Consider the following 17,336-nt stretch of genomic DNA (forward strand, 5'->3'; position numbering starts at 1 on the left):
CGGGGGGGGGGGGAGGATCAAGACTCTGTGAATGCTTGCTATTCCTATCTAGAGAGCAATGGCTCTCGACTATCCATGAGGTGCCAGAGTGCCAAGCCACTAGGGCTGGCCAGGTGTCGCCAGGAGGAAGGTGGTGACGCTACCTATCCTTGAGGTGGGTGCGCGCCACAACGTTCACGCCAATATGCCTTCAGAACTTCTTTTAGCTCTAGAACTCGTGGTCTTTGCATGCGGCTTACCTGTTTCATGCTACTAGATCTCGCTTTTAGGCCACCTCTCGCACTTTGATATACTCTTTGGGCGTTCACCTTGCTCCTGCCGTGGTCCACATCAATGAATACTGTCGACCCTCCACAACAACGAAGTCAGATTCTACCTCCAAGTCTTCCAGAAATGGCTCGATATAAAGACTCTGTTTAAAGCTTTTCGTAACAGTCAAGCGATTTATAGCTCATTCCTCACGCCCTTTGTTGCCGCTTGCAGATCGTGTGGAAAGTCATTTTCAGCGCTGTAAGGATCAATCTGCATTAATTGCTCCTCTGCCCAAAGAGAGAGAGAGAGAGAGAGAGAATGACTTGCTTTGGGAAGCAAAACCACGGCATCATCTTAGTTCCACCAGAAACCAAATGCTTTCTGGGCCAATGTAGTCTCTTGCACTACCCATGTCCTCGTGAACCAAGGCCGAAGGAAGAGAGAGACTCAAAAATTTCTCGCCTAGTGTTGGAATACCTAATATGCGTACTACAGTTTATATCGCTTAAACGCACTCAAGGTTGATTCGCTGAGGCGATCTCTGGCCGCGTCGTGATAAACGGTTCTGTTTGCTTTAACGCAACAATTACTATCCTGTAACTAGAGGGGACTTAGGACCACCGGAAATTATTTGAACAGTTAGAGATGATGAGCGAGAGGTGGGGACGTCTAGCTAGGAGTTTAAAATGTGTCATCACGGGTCCGTTATAGTGCCTGTGTTGTGATGCAATTATCTCAGCAAGGCTCTCTCCCCTGAACACGGTCCCGCTCCAGCGGTGTTGCCATTCTGGTTGGTCTGTTCGGCATCAACCATCTATCATGTACTCCGTACATTCACATGTATACTTTCATACCTCTGTAGGTACTTGGATCCCAGTTGCGCAAAAGGACGTGGAACATAGTCCTCTAGCGAGTGCACAAATACCTTGGGGCGGCACATATATTTAAAATCCAGGTCCGGCACACACACGTCGTTGAGATTTCTGATCTGCGGGCTGACTAGCGAGTGCGCGCGATGACGAGAGTGGACGCAGAATGATAAGGATGCAGAATTATCTCAGCTCTGTGTCGTGTCGTGGCGTGGGCGGCCAATAATACCAGCGCAGCAACGATGGGATGATCGCGCCCGCGGTACCAGAACTGGATATTAGCATTGCTGAACCCGAATACGGGGTTGTTGTTTCGATCATCATTTTTCATTTTCCCAAAAGTTTTTGGGTTTGGTGATGAGAAAAAAAGGTCGCGTCCCTTACCGGGGTAGACCAGGCATGCTTTTAAAAAAAACATGCTTTTGGTGGGCTTCTGGTGTGCTTTGTTTCCCTTATACCCGGAGCGTCCAAATGGGTTATTCTTTGCTTTGGGTGAGTATCCGGTTGATCATCGCTGCACCAACCAGGGTAGAAGGGCAGGGGAAAATAGTCTATTCCTTGTTTGTGAAGTTTCCACCGTAGAGGGCAAGGGTGATTGATTATCAACAAAGACCTCCTTGTCACTTGAAACCGAGATGCAAGAACGGAAACCTTGGGTCATGTTTAACTACGCCGGCCGGTGGCTAGGGCGCTGGCTACCTTACAGGTCCACATGGACAACAACTCGGTTGCTATCAATGCTTGACCACTCTTCTCACCGTGGTGCATGCGCTTTTGATACTTTGCGAGACGATGAGCGTGTTTGTCTGCTCCGCCTCGGAAGCGATTGCGGTGTCTTTTCCCGGTCTCGTGTAAGAGAGCAGCCGAGCGAGCATCATCAGAATTAGAGAGTGGCCTCTAATTCTGAATCTCGTCGTCCCGATTTCTCGACCCTATTGTCAAAGTTTCTATGTACTAGCAGGACTTCTCCTGTTGCCCTAGAGCCGAAGACTTCCAGTGCAGAACTTGTCAGCCTTCTTTGAGGTCAAGGCGAGCTTGTCCCTTGGTTCTTTCTATCAGTTAGTGAGGTATGCAAGGTTGCATACCTTATTGGTCGTCACAGTCGTTGGGGCATTTTGCACGAGTAGCCAGAGGAGACGCAAGTTCACTACGAATATCGAACTTTGCATGTAATGCGACAGGTTGCGGGCTTAACACGTCGTAATGGCCAGAGTAGCTCTTGACGACCGAGTGTTGCGCGAGGCCGATAGGTTCCGAGGCTGATCTTAGGGCCAGCATGGGAGGAGATACCATGTGCAAAGCAAAATGAAGGTATGACAATACGTATATTCTGATGTCTTTTGTAATGTTTTGATGGGTGTTAGAAGGTCGCAAGAGTGTTCACTCATATGTCCGATATTGTGCAGTTCTCTGTTCCAAGCAAGCCTCCCAGGATTCGATGTCCACCTGTAACTTTTCATTTCTGGGTCCAAATTCCGCAAAGCCAAGGTCAACATGATTGCTTAACTCAAACCTCAGGTGAAGCTTGGGAAGGTCAAGCCTTGTATTAGATAATTTGATTAATACGCCCAGGCCTGCAGGCAGTGACACTAGCGGTCAACCATTCAACGTATTTGGTTACGATGCTCTTGCCAGATAAAGCTAATGTAGGGCGACCCTGCTCAAACGCGCAGTCGGACCAACCGAGAGAAGCCCATTTGCCAACTGCAGATTCGGAAAAGCGAGCAGTTATGTTAGCTTCCTTGTGATGGAGGAAGAGTTTGTACCTTTGAACTCCAAAACACGTATAATTGTGGATCATGGTCTTCTGTGAATGTCTCTTACTCCAGCAACACGCTGCGAATGATTGAGCGTCGGGTAACTCTTAGCCACTCTTGTCTCGCTTATGGAGCAGCGTGCGGCTACACACGATGGGGGCCAAAAAGGACTTGTTCATTTGATAGATATCGGAGTGCGTTGCAGCATCACAGCTTCGCAAACAAATTTGTCAGAAGGGCTACATTGATTTCAGTGATGGCTGAGAATCCCGGAGAACTCCGAGGCTGAAAGCTGTATATCAAATAATGCAAATTAAAATCGTGGCTTGGTTTATTGGCGCCGTCGGTATTTGAAAAATATAGTGGCGCAGCTGCCGAGTGTGCCAAGAACCGCGCCTTTCCCTATTAGGAATCATGAGACGCGGTGCAGTGGAGTAGTAAAATGTCAGCTAAGCAGCTCGGTCACCTCGTCGACCTCTCACAGCCTTCAATCCAGCATCTACCCATCGTCGCCAAGCTCGCAGATCACTCCAAGTGAGTGCACTCAAACCACAGACGCAATGAGGCCCCCCCAGGACGCCTCAAGAGTCAAGACCCCTTAGAGGCAGCCATAACGGTCGAAGCTCGACCTTCATCCGGGTCGCCGTATTCTTGAGCTCACGCTACTGGGTACTTTGTGCCTAGCTACATGCTCGTATGTGGCCCCAGTGCAATTAGAAATTCCGGCCTGCAATTCTAAACCACTCAAGCTGCGCGTCGGCTCTTTCAGGTACTAGAGCTGCCCGTTGCGGCTGAGGGCTGTTTTCTCTGAGTCTGCGAATGATCTTCCTTGCATCAATATGTGTACAACTCACCAATGTGGAACCCCTGAATTGGGCATGAGCAAGTTCAGCGGTTATGGCAGCTACCCACAAAGCCTCGCAGGGTTCCTTATTCATCAGGTTTGATATAAAGTGTGGTCCTCCCTTTTGGGGCATCAATGGACGAGATGCAGATGGTCGACTTTTCTTCATCAACATGGTTGGTGTTCCTGGACGCAGTAAGGGCTGTCATACGTGCTTGAAACGGAGGGTGAAGTGTGGTACGTAAAAACCCACCGTGTCGTGTGGCCTCTCGGGGCGTCTTTGCTAGACCAATGGCTGACACTCGTGGCGTCTTAGATGAAGCCCGTCCGACCTGTAAGCGATGCGAAAAGGCCGGATACGCATGCGCTGGATATGAGAGGAAGCTGGAGATGCGTTTCCATACCTTTGCAGACCAGGCGGATCCGGCGATATCAGCGTCAACAAAGACCAGCAAAGACCCTCCCCTAACAACGGGAGGTGTTCCCGAAAATCTTGTACTCAAGTCCAATGACAGTCTGGGGAGCTCCAGTTCCATGCCTCGGGAGTTGAGCTTTGTGGCATTCAGAGACAATATCCAGTTCTCCTATCTCTTTGACAATTTCGTGTGGAGCAGCTATGGCTCTCCATGGCTCCAGATGTCGGCAGAGGGAAAGCTCGATGCGTTGTCGCTGGAGGCTTGTCGAGCGTTTTCCCTCAGCATTTTCGGGAGGCACCATCGACAAGCCGAGATAGAAGTAAGCGGCGCCATACATTACGACAAGACAGTGCGAGCCCTATCATCTCGACTGTCGAATGTGGGGGCGCCCGGTAGTGAGAATCTGATCGTACCTATCATGATCCTTCTCATGCACTCCGTAAGTCAGCTGCAACCCTCGCTTACCAGGGGTGTGTGTGCCCCCTCCGCAGGCAGGCTTACAAACAAATACAGTCGAGTACCCCGGATGCCCAGGCTTCTGCATTCCACATCCAAGGGCTGCTGAAACTCATTCAAATATGCGGTCCAGAGAGATTCGCCGCCGGTCCTTTGAGATTTGCCTTCGAATCATGCCGGGCAACGCTGGTAAGCAAGGCTGGGGCTCAAGGCTGTCGAACGACCATGACCACTGACGTTTTCGCCGGCTGCAGGTCACGGTCTCGCTGATCACCAGGACCAGAAGCTTTTTGGAGCAACCCGAGTGGCTGAGCGAACCATGGGCCATGTGCGGCGAGTACAACAAAAACCCGCAGAACCGCCTCGTCGACATCCTGGTCCATATCCCGGGTTTTCTGCAAGACCAAGCGCAGCTGGAGCAGGCTCCCTCGGAACACTTTCGGCTCGAACTCATCCGGCGCATTGAGTATCAGATCGCCAGAGCCCACAATTGGCGGTGGCAGTGGGAAGAAATGAACCCGACCGTCGCGTGGGAGGTGGATCCAGAAACGCTCCCTCCCGATCAAATCCTCACCCAGCCCCGGCCGGTCAGGAAGGTGCTGGTTTTCTCCTCCTTTACAAAGGCCACGGAGCTGTCCCTGTACAACGCCATCCTCGTGTTCCTCCTGGGCCTGTTGTGGACGCTGAAACCGCCAGACAACGACTCGCCCTCGCCCGCCCGTCAGTCGCAGTCGCAATCACAGTCGCAGTCGCATTCGTCCTCGGCCCTCTTCCTGCCCGGCGACGTCGACTCCCTAGTCGAGCCGGCCATCGAGATCTGCCGCGCCTTCGAGTTTCAGCTCCTGGCCGTCAAGAGCTGTCGCGACTCGGCCCTGTTTTGGTTGTTCCCGTTGGGGCTCGCAAGCAAGGCCCTCGAAGACAAAATCGACTATCTGGCGTGGATCAAGAGCATGCTCGACGCTTCACAGGTCACGAGGGGCTATGGCACGGGGGCAAACACTTACGGCTTCGGTTTCTACAGGCTGCCCAAAATTCGGAGGAAGAGGTCCAACGAACATCCAATGATTCAACCGCCTTACGACTCGGATTCGGTCAGGCAATTCTCAGAAGGCTCATCTTCACCCGAGCAATTCGTTTGAGAAGGCGAGACGGGTTTTGAGACACGGCGTTTTCGCGATGATGGGGGTAGTTGGGGGAACTCGTCAAGCGAATTTGGCACACCAGTTCGAATAAGATTCTCCCGAACCTTTTTTCCTGGTTCGATTATGCGGTGTCATGGCATTTACGACGTGGAATGGCGGCGAAGCAGTAGCGAAGGAGTGTGGCGTTCTCTCCAATCATTGTGCATTCTGGCTTTCAATCAAATGTCAATATTTTGAAACATGTTACGTCCAAAAAGTACCTAATCCCAATTTGCGCCATACTTCATCGTCCCATTCAATTGGTTCATTATGCTGCACCAGCCGCGTACACTCGGTCAGGCTCAGGCTCCTGGGTGGTTGACGCCATCATGTTTCGAATGCCCTGGGTCAAGTCGACACCCACTCTCTCTTTGGCCAAGAGATCGACCAATAATGGACTTGGTTTGCTGTCCCGGTAAGGCTGAGACGCTGCCTGGCTCTCTTTGTATTTCTGTACATTGTCCAGGTACATATCGAACAGATACGACGAGTCAAGCGGGCCTCCCTTGGCTTCCGGATGGAACTGCGTAGAAAAGATAGGGCGAGACTCGTGGATTAGACCTGTATAAGTGTAAGTACTTGGGGGATTGTGCTTGACCAGGTCGGCCGCTCACCTTCGTTGGAGTTGTCATTCAGATTGATGAAATAAGGCTTCCAACCCTTTGGCAAGGTTGACGCATCAACAGCATATCCATGATTCTGACTGGTGATGTGGCATTTTCCAGTAGTCAGATCGAGGGCGGGGATGTTATGTGCTCGATTGCCATACTTGAGCTTGATTGTCCTAGCTCCTGTGGCTAAAGCGACTAGCTGGTGGCCCAAACAGATCCCCATGATAGGAACCTGAGATGTCTCCATCAACTTTCGGAGATGGTAGACAGTGTCTTGGCAGTGGGTCGGGTCACCAGGACCGTTGGAGATAAACACACCATCGAAATGGTGGGCGACCCTGTGAATGGGATAGTCAAACGGAAAGACAGTTGCGCTGGCACCGCGACTGACAAGACTGCGAAGGATATTCTCCTTGACTCCACAATCAATTACAGCGACGTGGGCATTTGGCGATGCAGCGCTGACATGGAAAGGAGCCTTGGTGCTGACTTTTCGGACGAGGTTAATCTGCTCGGGATCGATAAACGCCTCGTCCTGATCTTGGTCGTACTCCTCTCCGATGGTGATTCTGGCCAGACTAGAACCTTGCTCTCGCAGGTAGGTTACAATGGCTCGGGTGTCGACGCCCGTGATGGCTGGAACACCTTCCCTCGCACACCATTCGCTCAGACTCTCCACAGCAGTCCAGTGAGAATATCTCTCTGCAACATCGGCAACCACCACTCCCACGGCTTGAATGTTAGGGCTCTCGAAATATTTCAGAAGGCCATGCTCATCTCGAGTATTAGATGGGACACCGTAGTTGCCGATCAAGGGCTGGGTGAAGACCAAAATCTGGCCGCGGTAGGAGGGATCGGTGAGGGACTCTGGATATCCCACGAGAGAGGTGGTGAATACTGCCTCTCCCGAGACGTTGCTTCGAGCACCAAAGGATATTCCATCGAAGATGGGCCCATTTCGGATGGTGAAAGTTGCCCTTTCGCGAGCAGGAGGGGTACTTTTGATCTGCTCGTGGACGGGCGGATGTTGATGTCGGGGGGTATTTTCCGCCATAGTGGCCAGGGATCGGGCTCGTAAAGCAGAGGCGCTCGAGTAAACGTTGGCCGCTTTGGGCACAAGGGTCGACTGCTTCAAAGCCCTCGAAAACATCTTGAAATGTTATGGCTCGTGTGTTTTTTCGCCTTGTTCCTGACCGCTAGTTTGCCTGGGCCTTCCACAAATGATCTAACGCCGCCGTCAGAGAAGTCGAGGAGTCCAAGGGGAAGGTCAATAGTTACCACTAATGTAATCCTAGAAGTCCATGTGTTAGCAGAAGATTGCAAATGACGTTGGGAATGCAGTGACACAATAAAATGAGGTGCTTATCAGTGGGCTGGCGGGGATGGCGACAGAAAAAAACACTTACTTGAGAGGTGAAGATGCTGGGGAAGCACATGAACGCGATGGCAATTCTCGTGCAGGCAAGAGGAAGCTGAAATATCAGAGCCTTGGGAAGGCAAGTCTTAGTTTTTCTGCAAGGTCTGCAAGGTCTGCAAGGTCGATAGCACAAAAATTCTTTTTCTTCACAACAAACGACGTCGGTCTGTGGAGATGGAGAGAGATGGAGCGGGAAAAGATTGGTGCGTGAGGTCGATTGGACTGAGCAAAGATTTCAGCGCAGGCGGAGCGGCTCACTAGGCTCAGTAGCCAATCAAACCAACGGCAAAACTTTGCCTTGGCCTAAGCAAAAATTCTACGCCGGGTGACGAAACACCGGGTACGGGTTGTCATCACGTGGTTGAGCTTTTACCACGTGACCCACAGAACACCACGCCGTAGTTTTTCCGAATCCACCCTCACCACCAGCTGTTCAACTCTCAACTCTTACCAACCCAGAGCTGTCATTGGAATAATTCCTGTTTTCAAGAAGCTAACTAGGTTACAAAGTATGAAGGTGAACAGCCAGTCGACCCTTTAGATCTCGCCCGCTGTCGATTCCAAAGTGAAGATTGCCCATCTGGCATCCTTGGCTCGTCTGTTGACTTTGCTGGCCTCAACCTTCTTGGATTCCTCCTGACACTGCCATAAATGGCCTCAAACCCTGAGAGAATTGAAATCCGGCAAAGCACCCCGTACAAATCGAGCACACTTCCCTCCACTTAGCCGGCGACCATCCCTACCTCCCCCGTCGCGACCATGCTTTCCTCTCTCAGATGTCCCAAGTAATCCTCGGCAATCGTTTTATCCCACGGCCAACGATACAACGTCCTTAGCATATCGTCTTGAAGCCACCAGGTGAGCTGCACGATCGGGGGTAATTGATCTTCAACTCTGCCGCCAGGATTGCTCAAGTCCTCCTTGTCATCCGCACGCTGTTCTTGCTTTTTGATTTTGGTGCACATGGCGAGTTTAACCAGCACCGCCTGGATTGCTGCAATGCATGTTGTCTCCACAGGAGTCCAGGCTGCACTTATTGATGTGAACGAGTCATAGGCTGAGTCGTCAATTAAGCCATTCTCGTGCGGCGAGGATACGGTCACTTTCGAGACATCGGCTTCCCTCAACGCAGATTCAAGAACGGCCTCCGCACTTGCACGACGTGGATTGAACATGTCCGTCTCCAGTGTGGCACATTGTTCAAGCATATGAAGAACCAGTCGCATGAATATAATTCGAGTGCCGAGGTTGATCTCTAGGTTTGTGGTGCTTCGGAGCAACAGCACAAAAGAGTCAACAGGATGCTGAAGGAATTCCAGTGTCGAGTCAGAGATCAAGCCCTTATGGTCGATGATATCGTCGCCAAGAAAATGATTGACCACGTTGGAGATATTCGCCGCTTGCCCCTTGGTGCCATGATTGACTAGACACAGCGGCCGCAACTGATTTGAGGCCTGCCTCCAAACATCAAGAAGTACGTCCTTGTAAGGGAGGTCTACGCCTGGTCTTGCATTGCTCAAGCAAGCGTGGTTGAGGATAGCGAGCATGATTTGTGGATAGTCGGACTCCAGAAACCGAGCATGCAGAACCTTGTCCACACTCTTCGTCCATGTCTTGCGATTCACCTCGTCCTCCAGGTCGACAAACGTCGGAATGGCGGCTTGGAGGTTCTCGTGCAAGGGACTACTTCCAAGGTTCGCGATGTGATAAGCGCAAGGATCGCAACAGACGAAAGCGGATAGAACGTCTGTCTCGGGGTATCCAGCCATCGTGAGCGGGTATACCATCGCCGAACGGCTATGAGGTGCTGTGAAACCTGGCGTCGGCATGCCAACTGGTGATGATTTGAGCAGGATCGCGAACGTTTGAGATAATTCACCACATATCGGACATGGGTGCACAGCACCTAAGCCGGCTTTCGATCTCCGGTAGCCAGGAATGAAGGTAACCTGAGTTTGTACCTCTTGTACAGAGAAAGGTCGCTGTTGCAGCTTCGGAGCATTGGGTGGGCGTGGGCTCCAGTTTCGATTCAAATTGTACGTCGTTCCTGTCCAGTCAAGGTTTGGGGGTGTTGGGAAATAACCGCCGCCGGCTCTTGGAATTGGAGATGCCGCGCTACAAGGGGTACCAAGTCCCATACTCGGAGTCGGAGATGTGATAAAGGGAACTGGAGCTCGAGATGCCCAGCTAGAAGAGGTAGCAAACCCCATACCCGGAGTCGGAGAGGCGATACTGCTTGGACTACCGAGTCCCCTTTCTTTGATCATCTCCATGCGGTTCACCGCGTGCGCAACGACGAGATTGACCTCATCATTTTGTTCTCCAGCGCATGCTTTGGCAAATTTGCGCCAGTTGCGTTTGTGCGCGTCACAAAGCGTTAGGCGAACCGTGTGGCCAGGCCTAGGCAGACACCCATAGCTCATGAGCTTGCCTACAATATGGCTGACAATGCTCGGCTTTTTTCTCTACATCGACACGGTAGGCGTTGATAGCTTCAGGTGGAAGTCTGCGTTGGCCTTTCAGCCAGTCCTCAACTAAGTTGGCCTCTCCTCGCGCTGTTGCAGTCAACATCACTGTATTCAAATTGTCATCGTTGCCCAGGATAGTCCGCACTTGTTCGCCATTGATCTCGTCGCGGTATAGCTGTGCCAAGCTCACTTTGCTGCCGTCCTGCAACATTACTTCACCCGCGTCGAGTTTTGCTGGCTCCGGAATAGTGATATTCCCGAAGTCGGAGTAGCGTATGGTCTTCAGATCCGACCAGGTGGTCCAGTCGTTGATCTCTTGGGAGACTGACTGGTGATTGTTGATCGAGCCAAGAGCGCCTTTCGACTGCAAAACGAACACCTCGTGCGTCTTGACATCGTGAAAGAGGAAGAGACAGTCGGGCACTAAGGCAAAGAGTGATACTCCGACAGAGATATTACAATCTTCTGGCTTCGGCTTCCGGTGGCCGAAGAGGATGATGACGCAGGCTTTCCCGTGCAGCCTGGCTCTGCTGATGTTGACCGAGAAGCGTTCGATTGAGCCCTGAGAGATCTCGCCGTCAGTGAGCAGCCACCAGACATTCGTTGAGTTCAAAGCCTTCAGCACCGTTGAGTTGTCGAACAAACTATTTGGTTCGGTCCCGGCCGAGTTTCTGAGCGCTCCCAAAGTCTCAAGACCCTGCAGTCCGTGGCAGAATTGTGACCATGGCGCTACCCTGCTCGCGTGTCGTGCATCCAAGGTCAGGAGATCTGTTACCTCTTGCACGGCGCTGATTTCTTCGCGGAGCACAGTACCACGAGTACTGATTGACACATCAGTTGAGAACACAGAGCGGCACTGAGTGAAAGGAACCATCCCCCTTCGTCGGCTGGACTCGCAAGGGGAAGGGGGCTTGTATGGGGAGACATTGTTGTTTGCTTCAGGCATGTGACAGTCGCGGTCACCAGGCGCCATAATGATTTCGAAGAACTGGTTTCTGCTACGGATGAGGAAATGCTTGTGCAATGCGGAATGTGATCAGGGTGTTCAGAGTTGATCTTTCCAGTCTTATCTGTCCAACCGTGCTACATCAGCTGCTTCTGACAAACTCCCGGGATGCTTTGCAAGGGAAGAAGTTGGGAAGTCAGGAATTGCGACGGGGAAGGCATATCATCACCACGTTCTCGGGCCTAGTCCTAGTCGTCTAGGCGTATGTAAGGGTAGAAAAGAACATGAGTTGGTTATAGTGCGATGGAGGACTTCATATCCCAACATTGGCTTCATCTCGCTGGTTGGATCACTGCCACGGCCAAGTTCATGTAATCATCGTAATGCGTGAGGCTCAGAGGTTGTGAAGCGGGGTATGCTCTCGAAGGGTCTTTCAGTGTGTGGCAGCCAGGTCTTCATGCACAGGATCCCTACAAGGCGGAACAAAGTGGCTGCATGCATAGAAGAAAGGCAACCATTAGTGGGGACCTGGACGGGTGCTTTCCTGGTGCATGTCTCTGCACAGCCCCACACTTGGAAAGAGAGACCAGGATCCCTGGGCCCAAACTCGCCAATAGCAGCCTGCTAGAAAACCTAGCGAGAACCATTTTCTAGCCGTTCACGTCAAATGTGCGGCTCTGTCGTCTCGCAGGAGTACCCTTACGCCTCACCAAATCACGGCATCTCCGACCACCTCAATGCTCCATGACCGCTTAGCATTGCACAGTTCAATCTGGTATCGAATGTAGCACTAGGTGAGCCCTCGTTGAAGGACACGGCCATTCTCGTGGCCCGTGACAGCGTATGGACTATTTTTCTTCCTCAATTCATCCCTCCGTCTCCAGTAGAAGTAGAAGGCGAATGCAACGCATGTCGAGGGCACCGTGCACACGACCCATATCCAGGCTTTTGCTCCATTTGTCAAGTAGTCATCTTGTGCGAAGAACGGCATCGCGAGGAATGCCTACGCCTGATCATTAACATGGTCATTGTTGGAGTACATTGTTTTCTTACAGCAAACGAGGTGCCAGGGAGGAAAAACATGGTAGTCACAGCGATCTCCACACGTGTCAGTAGGCAGGGCAAGGCACAGGACGCCTCGCGAGCAGACTCACAGTCTTCATGGCTACACTGTCCTTCTGCATCTCCTCCGCGATTTGGCCCTGTTTCGCGGCGATAATTCGAGAGATCTCGGAGTCTTCACGTGTCGCTTGTAGGATCGAGTGCATCTTTTCACCGTTAGACACCATTAAGCGATCATTGGCAATTTGAATGCGATTGAACAACTGCAAAGCCTGTTAGAATGTTCTCCCGCACATAAGTTGGTCATAGAGGTAGAAAAGGGGGCTCACCAGTGCAAGGATATTCTTCAGCTTCACCTCGAGCTCTTCCAGCAAAATCCTGACTTGTTTCATGTGAGTGCAGATCTGGCTCAGACATTTTGAGACTCGATAGTATTTCTGCTGATCCTCTTCTGCTTGTTGTCGCGAAAAGCTGTCATGATGCTCCTTGATGTCACCGAGAATGTCGGATGCTGTTGATAACTCCGAGCCGTAGCGATGCAAGTGAGCAGCTATCGAATGCAGAGCTCGGTTGACTACACTATAGACGTCCGATGCCTCTGTCTCGTTATCGATTTCTTGCTGGAGCCGTTTTTCCTGCGTGTGTCAGCGAGGAAATTGTCAACAGGTATAAGGCCTGCCTACATATGCGATCAGTTGGTCATTGATGCTGCTCAATGAGTTCATCCACCACCGAAGGCTACTCGTGAAAAATATCGAATGAATGAAGAATGGGTCCACAGCGAGGCCGAGACCATCGGCCATTTTGACGGACTCTAGCAGTCGCCGTTGAGGCTCTTCAACAGATCGACTCCAACGACCGTCCATGAAATTAAACACGATTGTCACTGATCGCGGCTCGGTCTGCGAGAACTCGCACAGGATAGCAATCTGTGAACCCCTGACATCCACTCTTACATCTGGTAAATGCAGGTAGTGGCGGGGATCCATCTGATTGCTCCCTGCTGTGCTAGCTACATGGGCCCTCTCTGTATCGTTGCAGAGCACTTGCATCCTAATCGGGAGGACGTACCAAAAGCTGAATCTAGTTGATTGTCTCGACGGCTTCATCTCAGGACTTGAAAAGCCACGGCCGCTGGGTAGATGAAGCTGCGTGAGCGCTGATACAAATGCCAAGGGTACATCATATGTTTTCATGAGAAGTCGGAAAAGCCCAGGATCCAGTCGAAGCTTGTTCGCGTCTGCAGGTATGGGGTCCCGCGTGCTGCGGACCAAAAAGCGATTGATGAATCTGGATGCCATGGGTTAGGCCAGAAGTCAACAACTTGGAGGCATTCTCACAGAAATTGGTGCTTGTTGGAAGGGTCTCGTGGAGACTTCGCCGCGTCATTAAGAATTACTCAACTTTGCTTAGGGAGCCCTTTGTCTTTGCAATATACCTGGAGGAAATTCTGCAACCCTGCCGGCCCCAAATGGGTTTCTTCCCAGTCTGAATCTCGTCAGTAAACAAAGTCTTCTCCACATATATATATATTGGAAACAACCATCAAAAGTCTCACTCGCTTTGATCGCATACACGTCCGTGTCATCAGAGAGTTGTGATTTTTCGAACGTCTTTAAGATCCGTCGCAACTCATGCCCATTGTCCCTGATGCACATCAGTAATGCTTTACCCAGGAAGCCGGTGAGACCCGCAAGTCAGGCATATAGTTGACGTTGTTGAAAGGCCATTCAGCCTGGTCCTCGGTATTCGTTCCCATGTTCATCGACCTTTGCACTGGGAAACATGACTTCGAAAGACAATCCTCGTCGACGCCTTGATGAGAGATAAGGCTGAGAACGGGTCCTATTGGTGCAAGCCACTTGGCTCAATGGCGACGCCGAGTACCGCTTACCAGCCTCAGCTCAGCCCCCAGCTCAGCCTCTCTTGGCCGACATTCTCTGGCGAGTCCGCGTTGACTCCCACCTTTTTTGAATTTCGTGGGAGACTGTACCTCAGTCTTGCCCTAGACCGAGTATATATTGGACTTGTCTTATCCTGGTACAGTTACTCTTCAAACTTGCCCCTCCAATGGCCGAGCTAACCCTAAATGGAGGGGCGGGCTCGGAGCTCGGAGACGCCACGAGCATATCAACAGTCACAACGGGCTTCAATTGCAGCGCTCCGCGATACAAGAAGACCTTCAACCCCGCGTGGATCAAACAGAATGTTGTTGACTCTCAGAACTCTCCCGCGTCTGGCCGACGAGCTGATAACATCGCACTCGTTGTCAGCTGCGCCCACACGGAAAATGGTGCTCCAAGCAGCTCACACCGTCCTCGCGTGTGCGAGAACCCCGTCCTCCTACCCCTAGGCGAATCTGCCATTTCTGCAGACAAGGGGGCGTTTCAAGATTTCCCTCTGACCAGCGCACAAGACTGTTCTCAGTTATCGGTTGGACAAACGCAAGAGGAAGATCCTGAAAAACAGAGCGGTGGGCCGTCCGAGTTTTTTTCCGTGCAGGATTCCTCAAAGCACAATTTGTGTCAGTCCCTGACACCACAGATCAGCAAGACGCCCGTTCCGGAGCCAAGTGCTTCGGGCAAGAAGAAGAAAAGGCACAAGCTTCTGAGAATTTTCACTGGCCACAATTCACCCGTTGATTCATCGAATGTCCCGGCTGCTGAGTCGCCGATTTCCGAGACTCCAAAAGCATCACGTTTTGGAACATTTAGGAGACAGTTGACGTCCCCAAAAGGCAAGAAATACGAATCCCCGGTCTCTCGGCAGCGGGTACCGAAAGGGACGGCCCTCCCTCAAGACGGTCAAACTCAACGCCAACCAGGCCGGCAACCACCGGCTCAAGATATTGGCAAAATTGTTGATGAACAGACGGCGCCCAAATACGAACCTCTTCATCCTGGTCGCGCGCCCAAAGACGCGGATCGGACAGGAGATACAATGCCCCCAAGGTCTGCTGCCGCCCCCAATCCTGCAGCACGCATGTCCGGAGGACTTGTTCGCTTGCCGTCACAAATCCGAACACCTCACTCTACCATGACAACAAGCTCAAGGGCAACCAACGCCTCGGATGACCTTCGAGACGTGCCTGCACGAGCACCTTCTTTTGAGCCGAGTTACTCTCCGCCATGTAGTTTGGCACTGGCACAAAGCCCCTGCCATACCGCAAAGCGGCCCTCTGCATGACATCGGAGTTTGACGTGTAGCTACTACCTACGCCTGAACTTTCGGCGGGCCGTATGGAATGGCAACTTTGCATTGGAAAAGACTGGAGGGAGCTGATCAATGACATTTGCTCATGCATACTTCTCCTGTCGACACGAGCTTTCTCTTGTGACAATTGTAATTGGGAGCGAGAGCGGACACCGATGTCTGACCTTCTTACCACTCGATAATGTCTTTCAGAGTGATCTGTCTCATAGCCTTCCATCAAGGCTTTCATGGTCAACGATCAAAAGTTTGGTGTAAGAACTACATTGGCAATGTTGCTAGTACGGGCTGCAGCAGATTCTGGGCACAAATTACGCACGAAAAATTGGCCATATAATCACTCCTTCTAGGTCTGAAGTGAGCTGTGATCCAGGATGTGTTACCTTGGTCGATGAAATGTCCATACATCTAGTACATTTTCGAGCGAAAATCTAAAAATATGGTAGTTCTACCGAGGCAGTGATCTGCGTTGGCCCCTAACTCCTACTAAGTTTAGTACTCGCTAGTAAATAGCTAATGTTTTACGAAGGAAATACTTACAGTAGATTACTCACAAACGAAAACCCTAAACGCCATAAACGGTTTGATCCTAGAGGGTAGCCTTTAGCTAATGATCACGGAGCGCTCCCTGAGCACTTCCCTGAGCACTTGCCTGAGCGACACACTGAGGGTCTAATCTGGCCTCCTAGCAATCGGCTACACCCGCCTCTCCGCTAGGCATCTATTTAGACGGGCGTCAGGGAACCTGGTAGATTCTCTGCTCTTACGCTGCTGCCTAAATTTCCTTGTAACCTTGGGCCTGCCGGTGCGACAGGGTGCGCGGTTGAATCGTACATCGTAGAGCAAGGAATCTGATTAAGTAAATGGTGGCTCAGGCGCAGAGACGCCAAAGGTCTCCGTTGAACTGCGACCACCCAGAGAGTACAAACTACAGTGTGGGAGGTCAGCAACACATTACTCCCCGTGATGCTGCCCAATAGTTCCACCCCACCTAAACTTTTGGTTCGCTCATCTCACTTTTCGTCTGCAGGAGTCGCTGTTCCATCATGCTGCCGAACCAATGTAGGCAAGATATCATCTTCAATCTCGCTGAGCATGAAGGGTCTGAAGAGACCGCAGATTTTCACAAGCAATTATATATCGCCAAAAAGGCCATTTACTCCTTACGTTGGAGATGAGGAATATACTCCTGCTAAAAAGCTCAAACGTGATATTTTACCCGTCATCGATAAGGTCCGCTCAAAGTCCTCATTAGAGCGTATTTCAACCGCCCTAGAACTTTTCCAGGGTTCAAGAGAACAAGGTCAAACATAGAACTCGAGCGAGTAAACAGTAGTGCAAACCTGGAGCATATCATCACTAAAACCAGCCAGAGAGACTGCCTTTAAGCTCAAGAACAGCAGAGTGCATAAATTTCTAAAAGTGACCATAGGACCCAGCCTTTCCACGAAAATCTATACGATCCATCAGCTGAGTATAATAGTCTATAGATAACTCTCTATAAACTAATATTGTAATAAGGCAAAGTGGCTGTGCTGTGTTGTACTGTGCAGGGCTGGTAGAGTGGTAGCAGAGGAGAGAAGTTGTCTAGTCATATGTCAAACCAAAAAATGGGCTAGCAGGGGGAGTGCGGAGCAGTTTACAGTGCCGGTAGAGTGCCATTCTTTATAGTTTGAGCAGAGTAGCATGATGTTGGACACAGCCTTGAAGGAGACCGGTCACGAGCCGCACGAGCACGACTCATCACACTCGTTGGGCACGTGGGGGGATCCATAGGAGAACAAGGCTGAGTCACGTGGTATGCCCTGTTGGCTCTGTAGGCCCTGCTGGCCCTGTTGGTGCAGGGC

General features: G+C 51.2%; 4 protein-coding genes across 4 annotated transcripts; 1 reads left to right on the top strand and 3 right to left on the bottom strand.

The window, feature by feature from the left end:
• Positions 1-4,013: 4,013 nt before the first annotated feature.
• Positions 4,014-5,733, top strand: A1O5_13386 (uncharacterized protein; the record flags this gene model as incomplete). The annotated part of the gene is made up of 3 exons (XM_007753952.1): positions 4,014-4,577; positions 4,652-4,783; positions 4,849-5,733. The coding sequence occupies 3 exons, from the start codon at positions 4,014-4,016 to the stop codon at positions 5,731-5,733; spliced, it is 1,581 nt and encodes a 526-aa protein (XP_007752142.1).
• Positions 5,734-6,043: 310 nt separating this feature from the next.
• On the bottom strand, positions 6,044-7,536 carry A1O5_13387 (carbamoyl-phosphate synthase arginine-specific small chain; the record flags this gene model as incomplete). Its single annotated transcript, XM_007753953.1, has 2 exons — positions 6,044-6,336; positions 6,390-7,536. The coding sequence occupies 2 exons, from the start codon at positions 7,534-7,536 to the stop codon at positions 6,044-6,046; spliced, it is 1,440 nt and encodes a 479-aa protein (XP_007752143.1).
• A 989-nt stretch (positions 7,537-8,525) lies between these two features.
• A1O5_13388 (uncharacterized protein) lies at positions 8,526-9,572 on the bottom strand (the record flags this gene model as incomplete). Its single annotated transcript, XM_007753954.1, has 1 exon — positions 8,526-9,572. One exon carries the CDS (start codon positions 9,570-9,572, stop codon positions 8,526-8,528), a length of 1,047 nt encoding a protein of 348 aa, XP_007752144.1.
• Positions 9,573-10,203: 631 nt separating this feature from the next.
• On the bottom strand, positions 10,204-11,092 carry A1O5_13389 (uncharacterized protein; the record flags this gene model as incomplete). Its single annotated transcript, XM_007753955.1, has 1 exon — positions 10,204-11,092. A coding segment is annotated over one exon (889 nt), but the record flags the coding sequence as incomplete, so codon positions are not given.
• Positions 11,093-17,336: the final 6,244 nt, after the last annotated feature.

Source organism: Cladophialophora psammophila (genome assembly GCF_000585535.1).
Source record: "Cladophialophora psammophila CBS 110553 chromosome Unknown aczJe-supercont1.48, whole genome shotgun sequence".
Taxonomy (NCBI): domain Eukaryota; kingdom Fungi; phylum Ascomycota; class Eurotiomycetes; order Chaetothyriales; family Herpotrichiellaceae; genus Cladophialophora; species Cladophialophora psammophila.